A 16,654-nucleotide genomic window follows, 5' to 3' on the forward strand; every position below is an offset into this window, starting at 1 on the left:
ATAGGCCTTGTTGCTGTTGTGCGGTTGCTACTTCAGAAGCCATTTGAGACAACAAAATTACATGGTAGCTGAACTTCTCCCAGTACTACCTACGTTCATAAAGTGAAACAGGGGAGGCCAGACCTTGCATTCTTTTGGCCCCATAAAATGGCACCCTGGGAAAAAACATTCAAACAGTAGAGCCTGCCCACGTCATTGGTATTTATTAATGTAACTATTCACCACAGGATATCTTCAACTGGCTAGCTACTCCTGACACTAAAGAACTATTGATCAGCAAGCTATTGTCTGAGCATTGTATGCCTTGTGACAATTGGACTGCGTTTTGTAATCTGAGGCTCCTCCCTGTTGTTATTCCTTCCTCCCCACATCTATTTTACAATGGGGAGTGAGGTTGATGCATGTCATCTCCTGCTCCCATCTGGACTGTTATTGAGTTGCAGCAGTCATAGTCTTCAGGGCTCTGATACAGCCCAGCATCCTCTTTGCCCGCATCCATGGCACTTCAGAACATAGGAATTGTTATACCAGGTCAAACCAATGGTCATTCTAGCTCAGTGTCCTGTCTCTGACAGTAGCCAGTACCAGATGCTTCAAAGTAAAGTGCAAGAAACTTCATAATGATTACTTTGTTGCGGGAGAAGGAAGCATTTTCCTAATTCTATCAATTAGGAGTTGGCTTCAAAGTGCTAGCAACTTCAAGCAAAGATACCCCAGAATCCTCTTTAGTGGCACTAAAAGTGTTTCAAAACAACAACTCTGGCTACTCTGTTTGGAATATACCCTCAATCTGTAATGTCTCTCTTTTCTTGTTACTTAATGTCTTGTGTGAATGTCAGTGAAATTATGTTTAAAACTTTGTGTTTCCTATTTTAATGTGCTTAAAACTTTTACACACTACACTTTTCACTGCCTGTTGTGAGCAACTTTACCCTCCCTCTTCCCCTCTCCCCTTGAAGCTTGCCCACCAGTCACCAAAGCTCCTAACTTCCTTATGCCAGCCTCAAAAGCCCTAGGTCTCCAGTCCATCTCTGCTGCTGCCTAAGGTTTCTCCACTGTTAACACTTGCACATCCTCCTTCTCTGGTACACTCTCAGAAGATTCCTTTATTATTATTATTAGTTATTATTATTTAACATTTATACTGCGGTAGCATCTAGAGTCCCACCAAGTCAGGGCCCCATTGTCCTTGGTGATTCCAAAATCTGTCTCACGGTATTCCTGTAAGGAGCAGAAGAGAGTGCCTTCAGGCTTCTGGAGGTCATAGTGATTTCTGTACTGATTCATGGAAAGCAGTCAGCTCCAGGATGTAAATGAAATTCCTTCCATTCCCAGAAGTTTTAGCCCAAAACAAAACTTTGCAGAATTGGAAAGCATAAAGTGACAGAGAAAACTGTTTTCAAGTCAGTGTTTCTAAGGGATCAGTAACAAATTTAAGAGAAAAAAAATATTTTTACAGTTCTGATTTTAATGTTGATGGTGTCCCTTTAAAGGCACAATTGTCTCAGCTAGCTCTTGCTTTCTCATTACTGGCTTGCCTCCTAGCTGCTGTTGATTGAAGGGGGAAAAAGGACCCTCTGAAGAATCAGAAGACTTCTCTGCCCTACTAAATGTATCACCACAGGGAATCCCTCTGTTTGTTTCACTGATATAGACAAGATTATGTTGAGCAGTGAAGCTGTCACACTGCACCTACACACTGCTTAACACTTTCATTGTTCTGCACTGCAGTGCTCTTTGTTAGAAAGTCTGTTCACATTACCATAATACCAAGATATACCATGTATAATAGACTGCACTGCAGAAGTGATTCTCCAGCTATTAATGGTACTATTTACCATTCAAAGTTCAGTTCTACTCTGAAATGTGGCTTTGCAAAAACGGCATATTCATACTCAGTGGATCTGCTCCTTCGGTGCATAGAGTCTCACTTTACTTACCAAAGTTATTACAACAATCATCCCTGCAGAACCAATAACTTCAGTTTGAGAGAGTAAACTTGGATATTTCTGGTTCATGTACCATGAAGAAAACTATTAACTAAGTCCCAATTGTAGGGTTATGTGTGTAACTCTACAGGCTTAAAATTACACTATAGTTTACACTTGTGCAAACCCACAAGAGTGCTGCATACCACGCTGGAAGGGGTTTCAAGTGCTTTGAAGGATAGGATTAAAATTCAAAATGATCTGGACAAACTAGAGAAGTGGTCTGAAGAAAATAGGATGAAATTCAATAAGGACAAATGCAAAGGACTCCACTTAGGAAGAAACAATCAGTTGCACACATACAAAATGGGAAACGACTGCCTAGGTAGGAGTACTGCGGAAAGGGATCTGGGGGTCATAGTGGATCACGAGCTAAATATGAGTCAACAATGTAACGCTGTTGCAAAAAAGGCAAACATCATTCTGGGATGTATTAGCAGGAGTATTGTAAGCAAGACAGGAGAAGTAATTCTTCCAGTCTACACCACGCTGATTAGGCCTCAACTGGAGTATTGTGTCGAGTTCTGGGTGCCACGTTTCAGGAAAGATTTGGAGAAAGTCCAGAGAAGAGGAACAAAAATGATTCAAGGTCTAGAAAACGTGACCTATTAGGGAAGATTGAAAAAACTAGGTTTGTTTAGTCTGGAGAAGAGAAGACTGAGAGGGGACATGATAACAGTTTTCAAGTACATAAAAGGTTGTTACAAGGAGAAGGGAGAAAAATTGTTCTTCTTAACCTCTGAGGATAGGACAAGAAGCAATGGGCTTAAATTGCAGCAAGGGCAGTTTAGGCTGGACATTAGGAAAAACTTCCTAACTGTCAGGGTGGTTAAGCACTGGAATAAATTGCCTAGGGAGGTTGTGGAATCTCCATCCATTGGGGTTTTCTAATAGCAGGTTGGACAAACACCAGTCAGGGATGGTCTAGATCAGTGGTTCTCAAAGCTGGTCTGCTGCTTGTTCAGGGCAAGCCCCTAGCAGGCTGGACCGGTTTGTTTACCTGCCGCGTCCGCAGGTTCGGCCGATCACGGCTCCCACTGGCCACGGTTCGCCGCTCCAGGCCAATGGGGGCTGCGGGAAGGGCGGCCAGCATGTCCCTTGGCCTGTGCCACTTCCCGCAGCCCCCACTGGCCTGGAGCGGCGAACCGCGGCCAGTGGGAACCGCGATCGGCCGAACCTGTGGACGCGGCAGGTAAACAAACTGGTCCGGTCCGCCAGGGGCTTTCCCTGAACAAAAGGGGGACCAGCTTTGAGAACCACTGGTGTAGATAATACTTAGTCCTGCCATGAGTGCAGGGGACTGGACTAATGACCTCTCGAGGTCCCTCCCAGTCCTATGATTCTATGATAACTGTAAGTGAGAGCAGCATTTGCCCTTTAGCAAGCTTATTACTAGTGAAATGCAAGAGCCAGAAAGAATACAGCATGACTTTCAGATACCAACCTGAGCCTGAAAGGCTGACAATTAGCGGAGAAAAAAAATTATTTACTTGTGAAGTAAGCAATATTTGACATAATGTGGAACCTCATCATGCCTTTTTAAAAACACAAACAAACCACAGGTTTCAGAGTGACAGCCGTGTTAGTCTGTATTCGCAAAAAGAAAAGGAGTACTTGTGGCACCTTAGAGACTAACCAATTTATTTGAGCATAAGCTTTCGTGAGCTACAGCTCACTTCATCGGATGCAACAAACCACAATGTCACTTCTCAGAGCAGAGTGACACCACACTTAAGGATGTCATCTTAAACACCTCTGGAACTACTTTCTCCAGGTGCAAAACAGACTGTTGCAGATAGTTTGGATTCTGGGATCAGAGATTCAATTGCAAAAGATTTTAAGTGACAAAACAGGAAATCCCTGACAGAAGCCCTACTTATTTAGCACACTCTCTCCCAACCGTCCCCTCTTCTCCACATCTACACTATGCTATACTAAATTACACACACACACACACACACACACACACGCTATTTCTATTGCTCCCACGCTGCACACAGGGAGCCAACGGCTTGCCTTTCCCCTCCTTACCAGTCTGAGCATTGGTGCTCACAGCTGCTGCCTTAGCTGTCTCTGCCTTCCTGGTCACGTACCCAGCCACTTTATAATGCGGAGAAGCCCAAGCCCTGCCCCTAGAGCAAGGCCTGGAATCCCCTCTTGCGTAAGAACCACAGAGCTCTGATGAATCATCAGCTGCCAGCTTGGGGCAAGTAGTCAGCCTGGGCATGGCTCTGCACCACACAGGGAGCAGGGCTGCTCCTGAACAGCTCCAGGCCCAGCAGATCCAGCCTCTGCCTGCTGTCTCCTCAGGCTCTCTGTACTCCTGTTCTACGCCTTCTATAATCTCCTGGCTTCTCTTGAACCTTTATTTTACCCATTCATTCTTCTTTCTTTGACAGTGACTTGTGTCTTTACCCAGAGCCCTGCTTTCCAAAATTAAGGCACTCTTTTCTACACATGGACCCCTATGCTCAGGTAGGGCCCAAAGAAGTCAGCAGAGCTCAGCCCAGAAACAAGGGTCCACACACATGGTGTTTGTTGCAGACTGGAGCCTCAGTTTTATACTCCGCTCATCCTACAGAAAAGCAGAGCAGGGGAGAGGCTAAGACAGTTTAAGGCTCCTTACAAGAACAACCTTACTCTCAAGTTGTTTGCCAAACAAAACAAAACAGAAGTTGCCTTGGGTCTTTCCCCTCCCGCCACTTCTTCTTCCCAACCAAGTGTGTTATTTTAACAAAAGAAAATTATGTTGCATGTCCCCTCCCTCAAGGACAAGCTGCAGATCTGCTCTGACCTACATTTAAAAATCCTGGGTGTACTGGCTGACCAATATGAAGATGAGAAAGAATTATTCCCTGCTTCAGCTTCCTTGTCAACACTACCAGTTATGCCCCATATGGCACTTTGGGAAGAGCACTACAGTCAGCTATAGGCTTGCTTCCCAAAGGGCAGTAGAGGCCATGGCAATCTGAGCTGTGAGCCACAACAGGAATTTAGTCAAGCAAATGGGCAGGTAGTTTTTTCTACCAGTTGGTGCCACTTCCAAACACTGAGGTGGGAGGCCAGTTTTTATTTTCAGCTTCAGATCAGACACAGTTACAACTCAGGCTCAAATCTTCAAAGAGCTGTACATCTGTAAAATGGGGACTGTACTTCTTTTCTCCCACATTTGTCTGTCTTGTCTATTTCAAATGGAAGTTCTTCAGGGTAGGAAATGTCTCTTACTATGCATGTACAGAACCTAGCACAATGAAGCCCTGCTCTCGGCTAGAGCCTCTAGTTGCTAGCTAACACCACTAACAAATCACATATGAAAGTAAGAGAATTTGCAGCCAAAATTTCTAAACCAGCTTTATCTCTGCCCTATTATTCGCAGCCAAACTTTCCCAACTAACAGTCAAGACACAGAAAAAGCACACCACTGTCTCAAAGGAAACTCTTTATATTGGGTTTCAAATTGTAACAGAGCCTATTGCTATTTATGACTAGACAACCTTTTATTCCATGCTTTCCCAGGGACCACAACTTTCTGTTCTATATAGGTTCTTATACTATGCTTATCACCATAGTATCTGAGCACCTTCCACTAGTGCATCTCACATGTCCACCTGCTAACCATTCAGCAACCTGCACCCATCATCCCACTATGGATGGAGACCTCATTCCACCCTATTCACCCTCCCAATATTGGCCAGAGACCCTATGCTCTAGCTACTGTACAATCCAGAGATCAACCACTACAATGGCCCACCCAGTGCTGAAGATACTGAATTATAAAACAACTACAAAAGGAGAACTTAGAGTTGTTAGAATCATGATGTAGGGTTGGAAGGGACCTCAAGTAGTCATCTAATCCATCCCCCAACACTCAGGCCGGATTAAGTATGCCTAGACTATTCCCGACAGGCGTCTGTCTAACTTGTTTTTAAAAACCTCAAAATGACAGGGATTCCACAACTTGTCTAGGTAACCTGGTCCAGTGATTAACCATCCTTATAGTTGGAAAGTTTTTCCTAATATCTAATCTAAGTTTCTCTTGCTGCAAACTCAGCTGATTACTTCTTGCCCTTCCCTCAACGGACATAGAATATCAGGGTTGGAAGGGACCTCAGGAGGTCATCTAGTCCAACCCCCTGCTCAAAGCAGGACCAATCCCCAATCAAATCATCCCAGCCAGGGCTTTCTCAAGCCTATCCTTAAAAATATCTAAGGAAGGAGATTCCACCACCTCCCTAGGTAACGCATTCCAGTGTTTCACCACCCTCCTAGTGAAAAAGTTTTCCCTAATATCCAACCTAAGCCTCCCCCACTGCAACTTGAGACCATTACTCCTTGTTCTGTCATCAGCTACCACTGAGAACAGTCTAGATCCATCCTCTTTGGAACCCCCTTTCAGGTAGTTGAAAGCAGCTATCAAATCCCCCCTCATTCTTCTCTTCCGCAGACTAAACAATCCCAGTTCCCTCAGCCTCTCCTCATAAGTCATGTGTTCCAGACCCCTAATCATTTCTGTTGCCCTCTGCTGGACTCTTTTCAATTTTTTCACATCCTTCTTGTAGTGTGGGGCCCAAAACTGGACACAGTACTCCAGATGAGGCCTCACCAATGTCGAATAGAGGGGAACGACCACATCCCTCGATCTGCTGACAATGCCTGTACCTATACATCCAAAATGCCATTGGCCTTCTTGGCAACAAGGGCACACTGTTGACTCAAATCCAGCTTCTCGTCCACTGTCACCCCTAGGTCCTTCTCTGCAGAACTGCTGCCGAGCCATTCGGTCCCTAGTCTGCAGCGGTGCATGGGATTCTTCCGTTCTCAGTGCAGAACTCTGCACTTGTCCTTGTTGAACCTCATCAGATTTCTTTTGGCCCAATCCTCTAATTTGTCTAGGGCCCTCTGTATCCTATCCCTACCCTCCAGCGTATCTACCTCTCCTCCCAGTTTAGTGTCATCTGCAAACTTGCTGAGGGTGCAATCCACACCATCCTCCAGACCATTTATTAAGATATTGAACAAAATCGGCCCGAGGACCGACCCTTGGGGCACTCCACTTGATACCGGCTTCCAACTAGACATGGAGCCATTGATCACTACCCGTTGAGCCTGACAATCTAGCCAACTTTCTATCCACCTTATCGTCCATTCATCCAGCCCATACTTCTTTAACTTGCTGGCAAGAATACTGTGGGAGACTGTGTCAAAAGCTTTGCTAAAGTCAAGGAACAACACGTCCACCGCTTTCCCTCATCCACAGAGCCAGTTATCTCATCATAGAAGGCAATTAGATTAGTCAGGCATGACTTGCCTTTGGTGAATCCATGCTGACTGTTCCTGATCACTTTCCTCTCCTCTAAGTGCTTCAGAATTGATTCCTTGAGGACCTGCTCCATGATTTTTCCAGGGACATGAAGAACAACTGATCACCATCCTATCTATGACAACCTTTCACATATTTCAAGACTTATGTCCCCCCTCATTCTTCTCGTTCCTAAACATGCCCCACTTTTTCAACCTTAAATAAGTGCTCTTCCGCCCCCACCCCCAAGATTTTGGTGGTTAAACTAAGTAATCATGAAAGAAAGGCTCTCACAGCAACAGCTCAAGCCAAAACAATACAAGGAGTTGCTAGGAGAGTGCTCTCTTTTGCTTTCCGTGTACCTCCAGTCTTACCAGCAACCTTCTGCTGGTGGCATCTGACTCAGATGATGAAAAGGAACATGCATCAGTGCACACTGCTTTGGATCGTTATCGAGCAGAACCCATCATCAGCATCATCAGGAATGGTGGTTGAAGAATGAAGGTACATATGAATTGTTAGCGCATCTGATACGTAAATATCTTGCAACACCAGCTATAACAGTGCCATGTGAACATCTGCTCTCGCTTTCAGGTGAGATTTTAAACAAGAAGAGGGCAGTATTACCTCCTGCAAATGTAAACAAACTTCTTTGTCTGAGCAATTGGCTGAACAAGAAGTAGGACTGCGTGGACTTATAGGCTCTAAAGTTTTACACTGTTTTATTTTTGAATGCAGTTATTTTTTGTACACAGTTCTACATTTGTAAGTTCAACTTTCATGATAAAGAGATTGCACTACAGTACTTGTATTAAGTGAACTGAAAAATACTATTTCTTTTATTTTTCCAGTGCACTTTCCACTATCACTGCAGCTGTCTGCCTAACCACATGAATGAAAAGAGGGACAAAGAAGAGACACTATGCTTTAAGAAACCAGGATATGCGGAAAGATTAAAATTCCTTGGACCTGACTTCAAACAGCCAGAAGGAGAGGTAGAAACCTCCCCTGCCATCCCCAAATACAAATTGCACTCTCTGGAAACAGGCATAGAACTGCTTATTTTGGAACTGCTAAGGGGTTCCATCCCCAACCCATTTCTGAAGAGTATCCAGCCCTGAATTCTGCATCAAATCAGAAGGTACACAGCAACACATAAAATGCTTGGAAACATATTGAAACACAGAATTTTAGATTAATTTAATTACTACAGAATCAACAAATTCATTTTAATATTTAAATTATGTATCTGTGCTTTTCATGATACCACAGATATTCCAGAGCATCACAGTAACCAGAAGGACTTGCCTCAGATACTCGGTCAACTGTATAACAGAAGGGAACTGCCAGTAACCCTGTTTTTTGGGTGGGGTTTTGCACACAACATCCAGTGACTAGGGGTACACTTGAGCTTTAGGCAGGCTGGGGGAGGGCACAAACTGCACAAGGTGAACATATTGCATGCAATGGTAGGGGAGATCTTGGCACTTGAGAGGTCTATGGGTATGGAGACTACAGTGTTAGCAGGTGAGAGAGAGAAAAGGGCTTCCACAGAATGTCTGACGTACTTTTGACTACAAGATGGTGCACATATTACCTACATACTCTACACAGTGCCCAAAAGGCATGTTTCCAATTGGAATGATGGCACAATGCATGCAAAGTAACAGGGGCTGGTTGCAATGAAAGGTTATGGGATGCATTTCGTAGAATGCCCGAAGGAGGAGAGAATTTAAATGGGGGTAGGGTGTAAATATTGCACATAACACCTAGAGAGAGTGGCGCATTATCGTGTAAGAAAACGCTACATGCAACACCCAGAAGGAGTGTACTGCAAGGGAAGCGGGTGATATGAACACTGTGCAGGCAATGCCCAGAGGACAAGGGTGTACACACTGCATGCACTGTTCAGAGGCGGGTCTGCTGGCAAGGCGTGGGTGCGGAGACGGCATGCACTGCTCGCCAAGGGTACTAATCCTGCATGCACAAAGGGACGCAAGGTGGTGCAGACAATCCCTTCCCTGTCCGGGTAGGGAAGTGCACAGCTAGAAGCAGGGTGGGGCAAGCGCCGCATTCAACCCCCGGAGGGGGGGGCGGGAGTTGTATCTGGAGGCAGGGGCAGGGGGTCCGTGCACGCGCAGGCGCGCGCGGCTCAGCGGCAGGCGATGCCCGGGGAGCCGGACGAAGGAGGGAGGGAGGGTGCGTGCGCGCGCGGGCGGGCGGGCACCGCGCGCAGCCCCACGGGGGGGGGGGGGGCATTTCCACAGGCGGCGCGTGCAGCCCCCGCGCGAGCTGCGAGGCAACGCCCGCTTCTTCCCCTCCCGCGCGCTGGGGCCCCCGCAGTCCCAGTGCAGGCGGGGGCGGGGGAGGCGCAGGCGGGGCGCGCTCACGCTGGCAACGCCGGACGGGGGAGGAGGGGGGAGCGCGGGGGCGCGCTCACGCTGGCAGCGCCGGGCGGGGGGGGAGCGGGGCGGGCGGCCGGGCGCTGCCGCCGTCTCCCTGCCGCTGCCGTAACGTCCTGACGCTCCGCAGGGACCCGCTGGCCGGACGGTGCGTGCGGAGGCCCAGCGGCGGCGCCGGGCCCGGCTCTTACCTCAGGCTGGGGCTCCCGCTGCCCCGCGCAGGCTCCGGCTCCTTGTTAGGCGGCGGGTGGGAGAAGGGGGGAGCCGGGCTCCGGCGCGCGCCGCTCTGCCCCGCGCAGGCGCACGCGGGGGCAAGGCAGCGCTGCTGGGACTTATTTAGCGGGGGCGGTGGAGCCGGCCGGCCTGTGATATAGGTGCCGGCCTGGCCTAGCGCGCCTGCGCGGCAGGACGTTCTGGGGAGCTGGCTGCAGTGCCGGGAGGAGGGCGCGGGCCCCGGCCTCGTGCTTCCCGCTCTGTCCCCTCTGTGCTCAGCAAGGCGGGGGAGCGCGCGCGGGCGCGCGCCAGCCTCTCTGTTCCCGCTGCTGCTGCTGCGACGGGCTCGTGCATTGGGCCACCTGCCTGTGCATGCTCCAGGGGCATGGGGCATTGTGCAGGCACCTTGCCGCCGCAACTTGTGCCTGCGTTCCGTGCGCGCGTGGTCCCTACCTCCTTTGGTGACTGGTGCACGGATCTCACTTGGTGCACGTTCTGTTTGTGAGCTGCCCCTTTCTCCCCCCACTCCTTTCTCCCTCCGTATTAAGCGTTTACATGGTGCTTCGACATTTAAGTGCTAATCTGCCTGCGTTCCCGTTTCTGCAAGCGTTCTGTGTGTGCACGTGCATTTCCTTTGTGTTTGCCTTCAGCTTATACGTGCATTGCACCTGTGCATGCATCCTGTTTAGGATTGGTGGTGGCTGCGTTGCTCTTGCAGATGTATATTAAAATGTCGCAAACGACCTCACACTCTGGGCCTTATCACTAGAGCTTGCAATGAGGGAGAATTAGTGAACATCTAGTTCCTGGTGGTGGTGTAATATTTTTTATTATAATGCATCTGTGCTAAGACACTCACAGTACCGCACTGATAGTTAAAATAATACACAAACCTTGCTAGTCCAATAAAATTTAAAATATTAAGTTTAATTCAGGTTCTTATACTGCCCTTTTCAGCACAGTAGCTGAGCACCTTCCAGAAGTGAATTAAGCAAAGTGACTAATGTTTGTCAGGTGTGGTTCTCCCTTCCTTTTCTCTTTTTCTTTCTGATGATTTTTGTTTTGTTTGCCTGCTCTGCTACATGTGTATATATTGAAGGCAAGGTTAAAAAAAGTGCATCTTGCACTTGGAACAGAAGGTGATGACGCCTAAGATGGTTCTTGGATCTTGTGAAGTTTGTTCCACAACCTGTGACTGGCCCCTGAGGAAGTTCTCTCACCAGCATAGATGAGCTTTATCCATGTGAATGACAGCTCCCTCATGCTTGGCCTGACTCCTGAGAAGTGGTGCTATCATCAATACCTGAGCATCAGGCAATCAGGTATCCTGGCATCCAGTCTCTTGAAGATCAGCTCAGGTGAAGTGTTATCACCTTTGAAATACAAAAAAAAAAAAAGAAAAAGCCACCCCCCCCCGCCACAAGGCAATCCCACCGCAAGCCCAACCCAACTCTGCAGTGTCCCTTCAACAGCCGCTAATAGTGTCTCAAACCCTCTCACACACACATGCAATGTGCTTGCATGTTGGTGAGCAGACAGCTGCTGTATTTTCAACAGTTTTGTTCTGTTATCGCTTAAACTGTGGAAGTGGGAACACTGCAGCATCTTTAGCTGGACATAGAAACTTTTAACATTAGCTGTTCCAGTGTATTGTGAGAATAATGCAAATCTTTAGACCCATGTTAAAAAAAAAACTGGCAGATTAAATTATTTTTATGGCAACTGGAAAATCCATTAAAAAATGGCCAGCCTGGTCAAATACTGGCCAGCTGATCACATTAATGCCATCTGACTAGGGCTCTTATGGGAGGTAGTGTAGAAAGCAGAGAACAGGTTTGATATGATCATGGTAGCTTGTGTTGTTGAGGAGAGACACTGCCGCATTCTTTGTGTGTTGGGGATTCCTAAGGGCTGATGGCTTCATGCACAGGTGTATTGCACTGTTGTAGTCCATCCAGGAGGGGACTAAGGCATGAGTTACTGAGGCCAGGTCAGTGTTCACTGGGATGGGATGGAGTCTCTTAGTGAGCCTGAGATGGTATACTCCTGGGGGAATTCTGCAGCACTGCGCACCCACAGAATTAATATCCAGTGTGGAATTTTCTTTCTGCACAGAAAATGCATTCTGCCCAAGTGCTGCAGTTCTGCCGTTTTCCCACCAGAGGTCACTGTGCGCGGGAACAGACAACTGCTGCTGACCAGCCATAACAGTCAGCAGCTGGCTGTGTTCATCACGTGGAGCCAGGTTAGGAGGGATGGGGGATATTGGGGGGTGGGGGGGAACAGTGGGGCACACAGGGCTGCTGTGGGGGGTCACAGACTGTGGTTCAGAAGGGTAAGTGGTGGGGACCAACTGGGGTGGGGGCTCAGGAGGTAGTGGGGTGACAGCATTGAGCCAGGGGCTGAATGGGAGAGGGGTTGCAAGGCCACAGGGGGAGAGGGGTTCAGGGATACATGGGGATGGGGGGGGTGCAGGGACACATGGGGATGGGGCAGATGTGCCTGACTGAACGGGAGACGCTTCATGGGGCTGTGAGGATGACACACAGAAGAATCTGGCCCTCAGGGACCAGCTGTAGAGAAGCTGACAAAAACCAAGGAGAATGAGGTTACTTAGTCTAGATATGCATAAAGAAAACAGTCTCTTGTGATGTCTAAGTGCCTTGCCTACATTCCTGGGGACGGGAACTAGTTCTAACTTCCTGTGATGTTTTTTGTAAAAATTCCTGAGGCAGGATCAGTGGTATATTGTGGAGCATGTAGAAATACAGAGGCAGCACTATCCCTCCAGTAAGGACATAGATTATTTTCAAAAACAGGAGGATTGTGCTGTAAAGGTAGAATTGCCCCTTCTGCAGGCTTTGTGCGCACATGCAGAAGATGTCCTGGGGCCTCAGGCTCTTCAGGACTTGGTGCACAAATGTGGACACGGTAATTGGTTCATGGCTATTTTCATTGTCCTTCCTAAATTGGTCTTATGGAAGACTTCTCCATTAGGAAATGGAGTCCCTTATTTCTTATAACATCACCACCCCATGTCTTCCACTCATTTCAGTTTCTCATCTATCAAATGAAGTTTCTTGAATTCTGCCACAGTTGCGCTATTTTTAATGGGATCATTAAAAGCTGATGCAGTCTAGATGGCGATCCACTTTTATAGATGTTTTCATACAAAGGGGGTAGGATTGTGACATTGGCCATTTGCCAAATTAGCCAAAAGCTCGTCCAGTGAAAGCAAAAATGGATGTGAGGTGAAATGTCCAGAGCATAAGGGGAATTTAGCCAAACATCTTCCATTTAAATGGAGAAATCCCCTGGGCCACTTTGAAAAATCTTAACTGCAGCTCCTATTTCTTCTCTCTAGATGTCCTCCATGCCCTTCCCTGTGTCCTATGGTCTTAAGTGCAGATAACTCACTAGGTTTAAAAGACCGTATTGCCCTTTGTATCCCCTACTCATGACCGTGTATATTCCATATTCCATTTTCCCCACTGCATTTTCCACTGAATGCATCCGATGAAGTGAGCTGTAGCTCACGAAAGCTTATGCTCAAATACATTGGTTAGTCTCTAAGGTGCCACAAGTCCTCCTTTTCTTTTTGCAGATACAGACTAACACGGCTGCTACTCTGAAACATTCCATTGCCTGTGACTTCGGGTGCAGGAGCTGGTTTACTGGGCTTCCTGGATGTTTTCTTAGATCCTGTCCTTGTAAGACATTGACCTTCAAATACTGTTGAAGTTAATAAAAAGAAAAGGAGTAGCTCACGAAAGCTTATGCTCAAATAAATTGGTTAGTCTCTAAGGTGCCACAAGTACTCCTTTTCTTTTTGCGAATATAGGCTAACACGGCTGTTACTCTGAAACCTGTTGAAGTTAATAGGCACCCAGTGGCATGAGGCCTTCCCTTGTATCCCAGGATGGAGGTGCCTTTCCAAGGAGATTTGAGCAGATATAAAGTGCAACGTTTTGGAATGAGGTTGCTTTTACCAAAAAAAAAAATGTTTTTTTAGGTAAAAGCTACTTCTGCTGAGCTGAGTAAGGGCCAATGCTAAAAGATGTTTGTAGGTTTCCCAGAATTTTAACCCTTTTTTTTTGACAACTGACTGCTGAGTTTTTGATCCTTCTCTCCTCATGAAAGGGCTTTGAACTCTTCACTTCCCCTAGGATTAGGTAAAATAATGGTGTTATCTGCATTGAAGTGTTTAATTAATTAGTTTTTCTCCTGGAGAATGTAGTTAAATTACAGATCTGTGAGCTGTCTTTAAGGATAGGCAATAATTACTATTTAGTTCAACAAAAACCTAAGATTCCATACTCTATCTTTGAGCCAGTTTTATATTCTGCTGAGTTGTTATTTTCCCAACAAGAACAGAAGCCGTGGAAGATTCAAATAAATTGGGTGTATTAAGAGAAATGGAGGCATGTGGTTTCATACCAAGTTTATTTCTTTTTGTTTTTCATAATCACTTCTTTTGCACAACAACAACCTCAAGTTGACAATTAAATGCACGTGGTAGACCTAAAGGAACCAGACAAGGCTCCATTACAGTGATGGAAAGTCTGTTCATAACACCATTTACAGTATCTTATTGAGCTGTCTATTTGGGAAGAGCAAAGATAGCACGCACTGGGTCATGAGGAGTGAATCCTGCACAAGGCCAATGATATTCAAATCCAGACTGGCTCCAGAGAGAACACGGGGGCAGCCCTGGGGAACCGAATGGGCCCATTGTTTAATTTTTGTCTTTGCAGGGAGGTGGCTGATGGCATAATAGTCATAATACTCAGCACTTGCAGAGTGCCTTCCATCTTCAAAGTGCTGTGCAGACATTAACTTGTTAATCCTCTCAATACCCCTGTGAGGTAGGGAAGTATTATTACCCCGTGTTACAGATGAGGGAACTGAGAAACACAGAGAGGTGGAGGGTACCTCTACACCGCAAGAAAATCTGCGGCAGCAAGCCTCAACACCTGGGATCAACTGATGTGGGCTTATGGGGTTCGTGTTATGGGGCTAAAAGTAGCGCTGCAGACATGCCTGCTTGGGCAGGGCTCAGGCTCTGAAACCCGGCGTGGGCGGGGTTCAGACTGAGCAGAAATGTCTGCTTTATTTTTAGCCCTGTAGCGCCAGCCCAAGTCAGTTGATCCGAGCACTGAGACTCTGGGGCTGCAGGCTTTTTTTTTTTTTTTTTTTCTTTCAGGGTAGACTAACCCCAAATGACTTGCCCAAGTCAGGCATTCCTGGCTGCACTTCCTGTGTTCAGATAACATCCCTCCAGCTTCCAGTGAAGTCGGTTATCCCCTCAGCCCCGAGTAGGCTCTGAGTTATAGAAACCTAAATGCTGGTCTGTGCCCCTCATCTACATTACTTAGGCACCTGTACAGAGATGGAGTTTATTGGTCCTAATATGTCATGTCATCCCTAGCATGGTTTGCAATAAGTATCTATAGCACCATAAACAGCCATTCCCTGACTCTTGTTTCAAGTTTGATGTGGTGATAGGTGGGTGTATGCATATAGAGTGTATACACATGTGCATGTCTGTGCGTGCTCACTGTATGTGAATACACGGCCGTCACCACTGCAAGTGCGCAAAGCCAGTAATGCTGCTTAATGGAATCAAGCCAGTTACGTGAGACAACAAAGTTAAACAGAACCAGGGGCAGGGAGTCTCACTGGTCCTGGCAAGGGAAAAAACCTGAAATTTACATTTTACAGGAGCAGTGTCACAGCTCTGATCCCCTATTGTAACATACATGCAATTGTCTGTGAACTGCTAGTGGCATTAAAAGGCTAGCATTTGGGGTAACTCCCACACTCTGACTGCAGCAAGTTTTGTTTAGAACACAACAAAAAATGGAGTGAGAACTTCCAAAATAGACATGAACGAGGAGCACTCTGTTGTCACTTTATGGGCCGTACAGCCTTGAGAGAATCCCTTTAAAACCAAATCTGAACACTTGCTCTAAATAAAGCAAATGGAAGGTCTAATATTTGGAACATGAGCCAGATTGTTCTAGTTCTTACCCAAGAATTGCTAATCACCAAGATGCTTGTGACACCTGGGAAATAATTTATCTTCAGGTTCATCTTCCTTTTTCTCTACAGGGTAGGAATCTTTAATTTGCCCAAGAGAACAGGGAGGGAGCTAGGAATTTGAAATGTGTATACACGCTGGTGGTCTTTTGCTACCACAGTTCTTTCTGTTACACCTGGAGTATACATTAGGCTAAATTCTCTGCTGGTGTAAATATTGACTTCATTGAAGTTACACCGAAAGAGAGTGTGGCCCAAAGTAGATATGCTGTTACGCAAGTAGATATGCTCTTAGATGCGGCCACTAACAGCAAGTCTAGTTAGAAATTCCCATCAATGAGTGTCTAAGGGTATGGCTGCACTGCAATAAAACACGTGCAGTTGGCCTGTGTTAGCTGACTTTTTCTCTTGGCTCAGGGGCTACAAAACTACACTGTAGACATTCAGGCTTGAACTGAAACATGGGCTCTGGGACCTGGCAAGAAGGGAAGGTCCCAGAGCCTGGGCTCCAGCCCAAGGCCGAATGTCTACACTGAAATTTTATAGCCTTACAGCCTGAGCCCCATGAGCGCAAGTCAGGTGATGTAGGACAGCCATGGGTATTTTATTGCCAAGTAGATATACCCTAAAAGGCCACAGAAGGAGCTCAAGCCCTGTCATAAGAAATGGTGCCACAGGAATTTGTAAATTGCATGCCATGGAATATACCTGAA

The 16,654-nt window shown here is 46.7% G+C and overlaps 1 protein-coding gene across 2 annotated transcripts in view; it reads right to left on the bottom strand.

Annotated features, from left to right (window-relative positions):
- The window catches only part of GMEB2 (glucocorticoid modulatory element binding protein 2), a 39,606-nt gene extending 29,588 nt beyond the window's left edge, over window positions 1-10,018 (bottom strand). Inside the window, exon 1 of one of the 2 annotated variants that reach the window (XM_074970302.1) lies at window positions 9,881-10,018. Coding sequence is in view for 1 of the 2 variants with exons in the window: in XM_074970301.1 (XP_074826402.1) it covers window positions 4,020-4,031 (12 nt within the window). In the remaining variant the exon portion in view is untranslated. Of the gene's footprint in view, window positions 1-4,019; window positions 4,064-9,880 lie in introns of those variants that run through there. The other variant, XM_074970301.1, reaches the window with a different exon arrangement.
- Window positions 10,019-16,654: the final 6,636 nt, after the last annotated feature.

Source organism: Natator depressus, chromosome 13 (genome assembly GCF_965152275.1).
Source record: "Natator depressus isolate rNatDep1 chromosome 13, rNatDep2.hap1, whole genome shotgun sequence".
Lineage (NCBI taxonomy): Eukaryota > Metazoa > Chordata > Testudines > Cheloniidae > Natator > Natator depressus.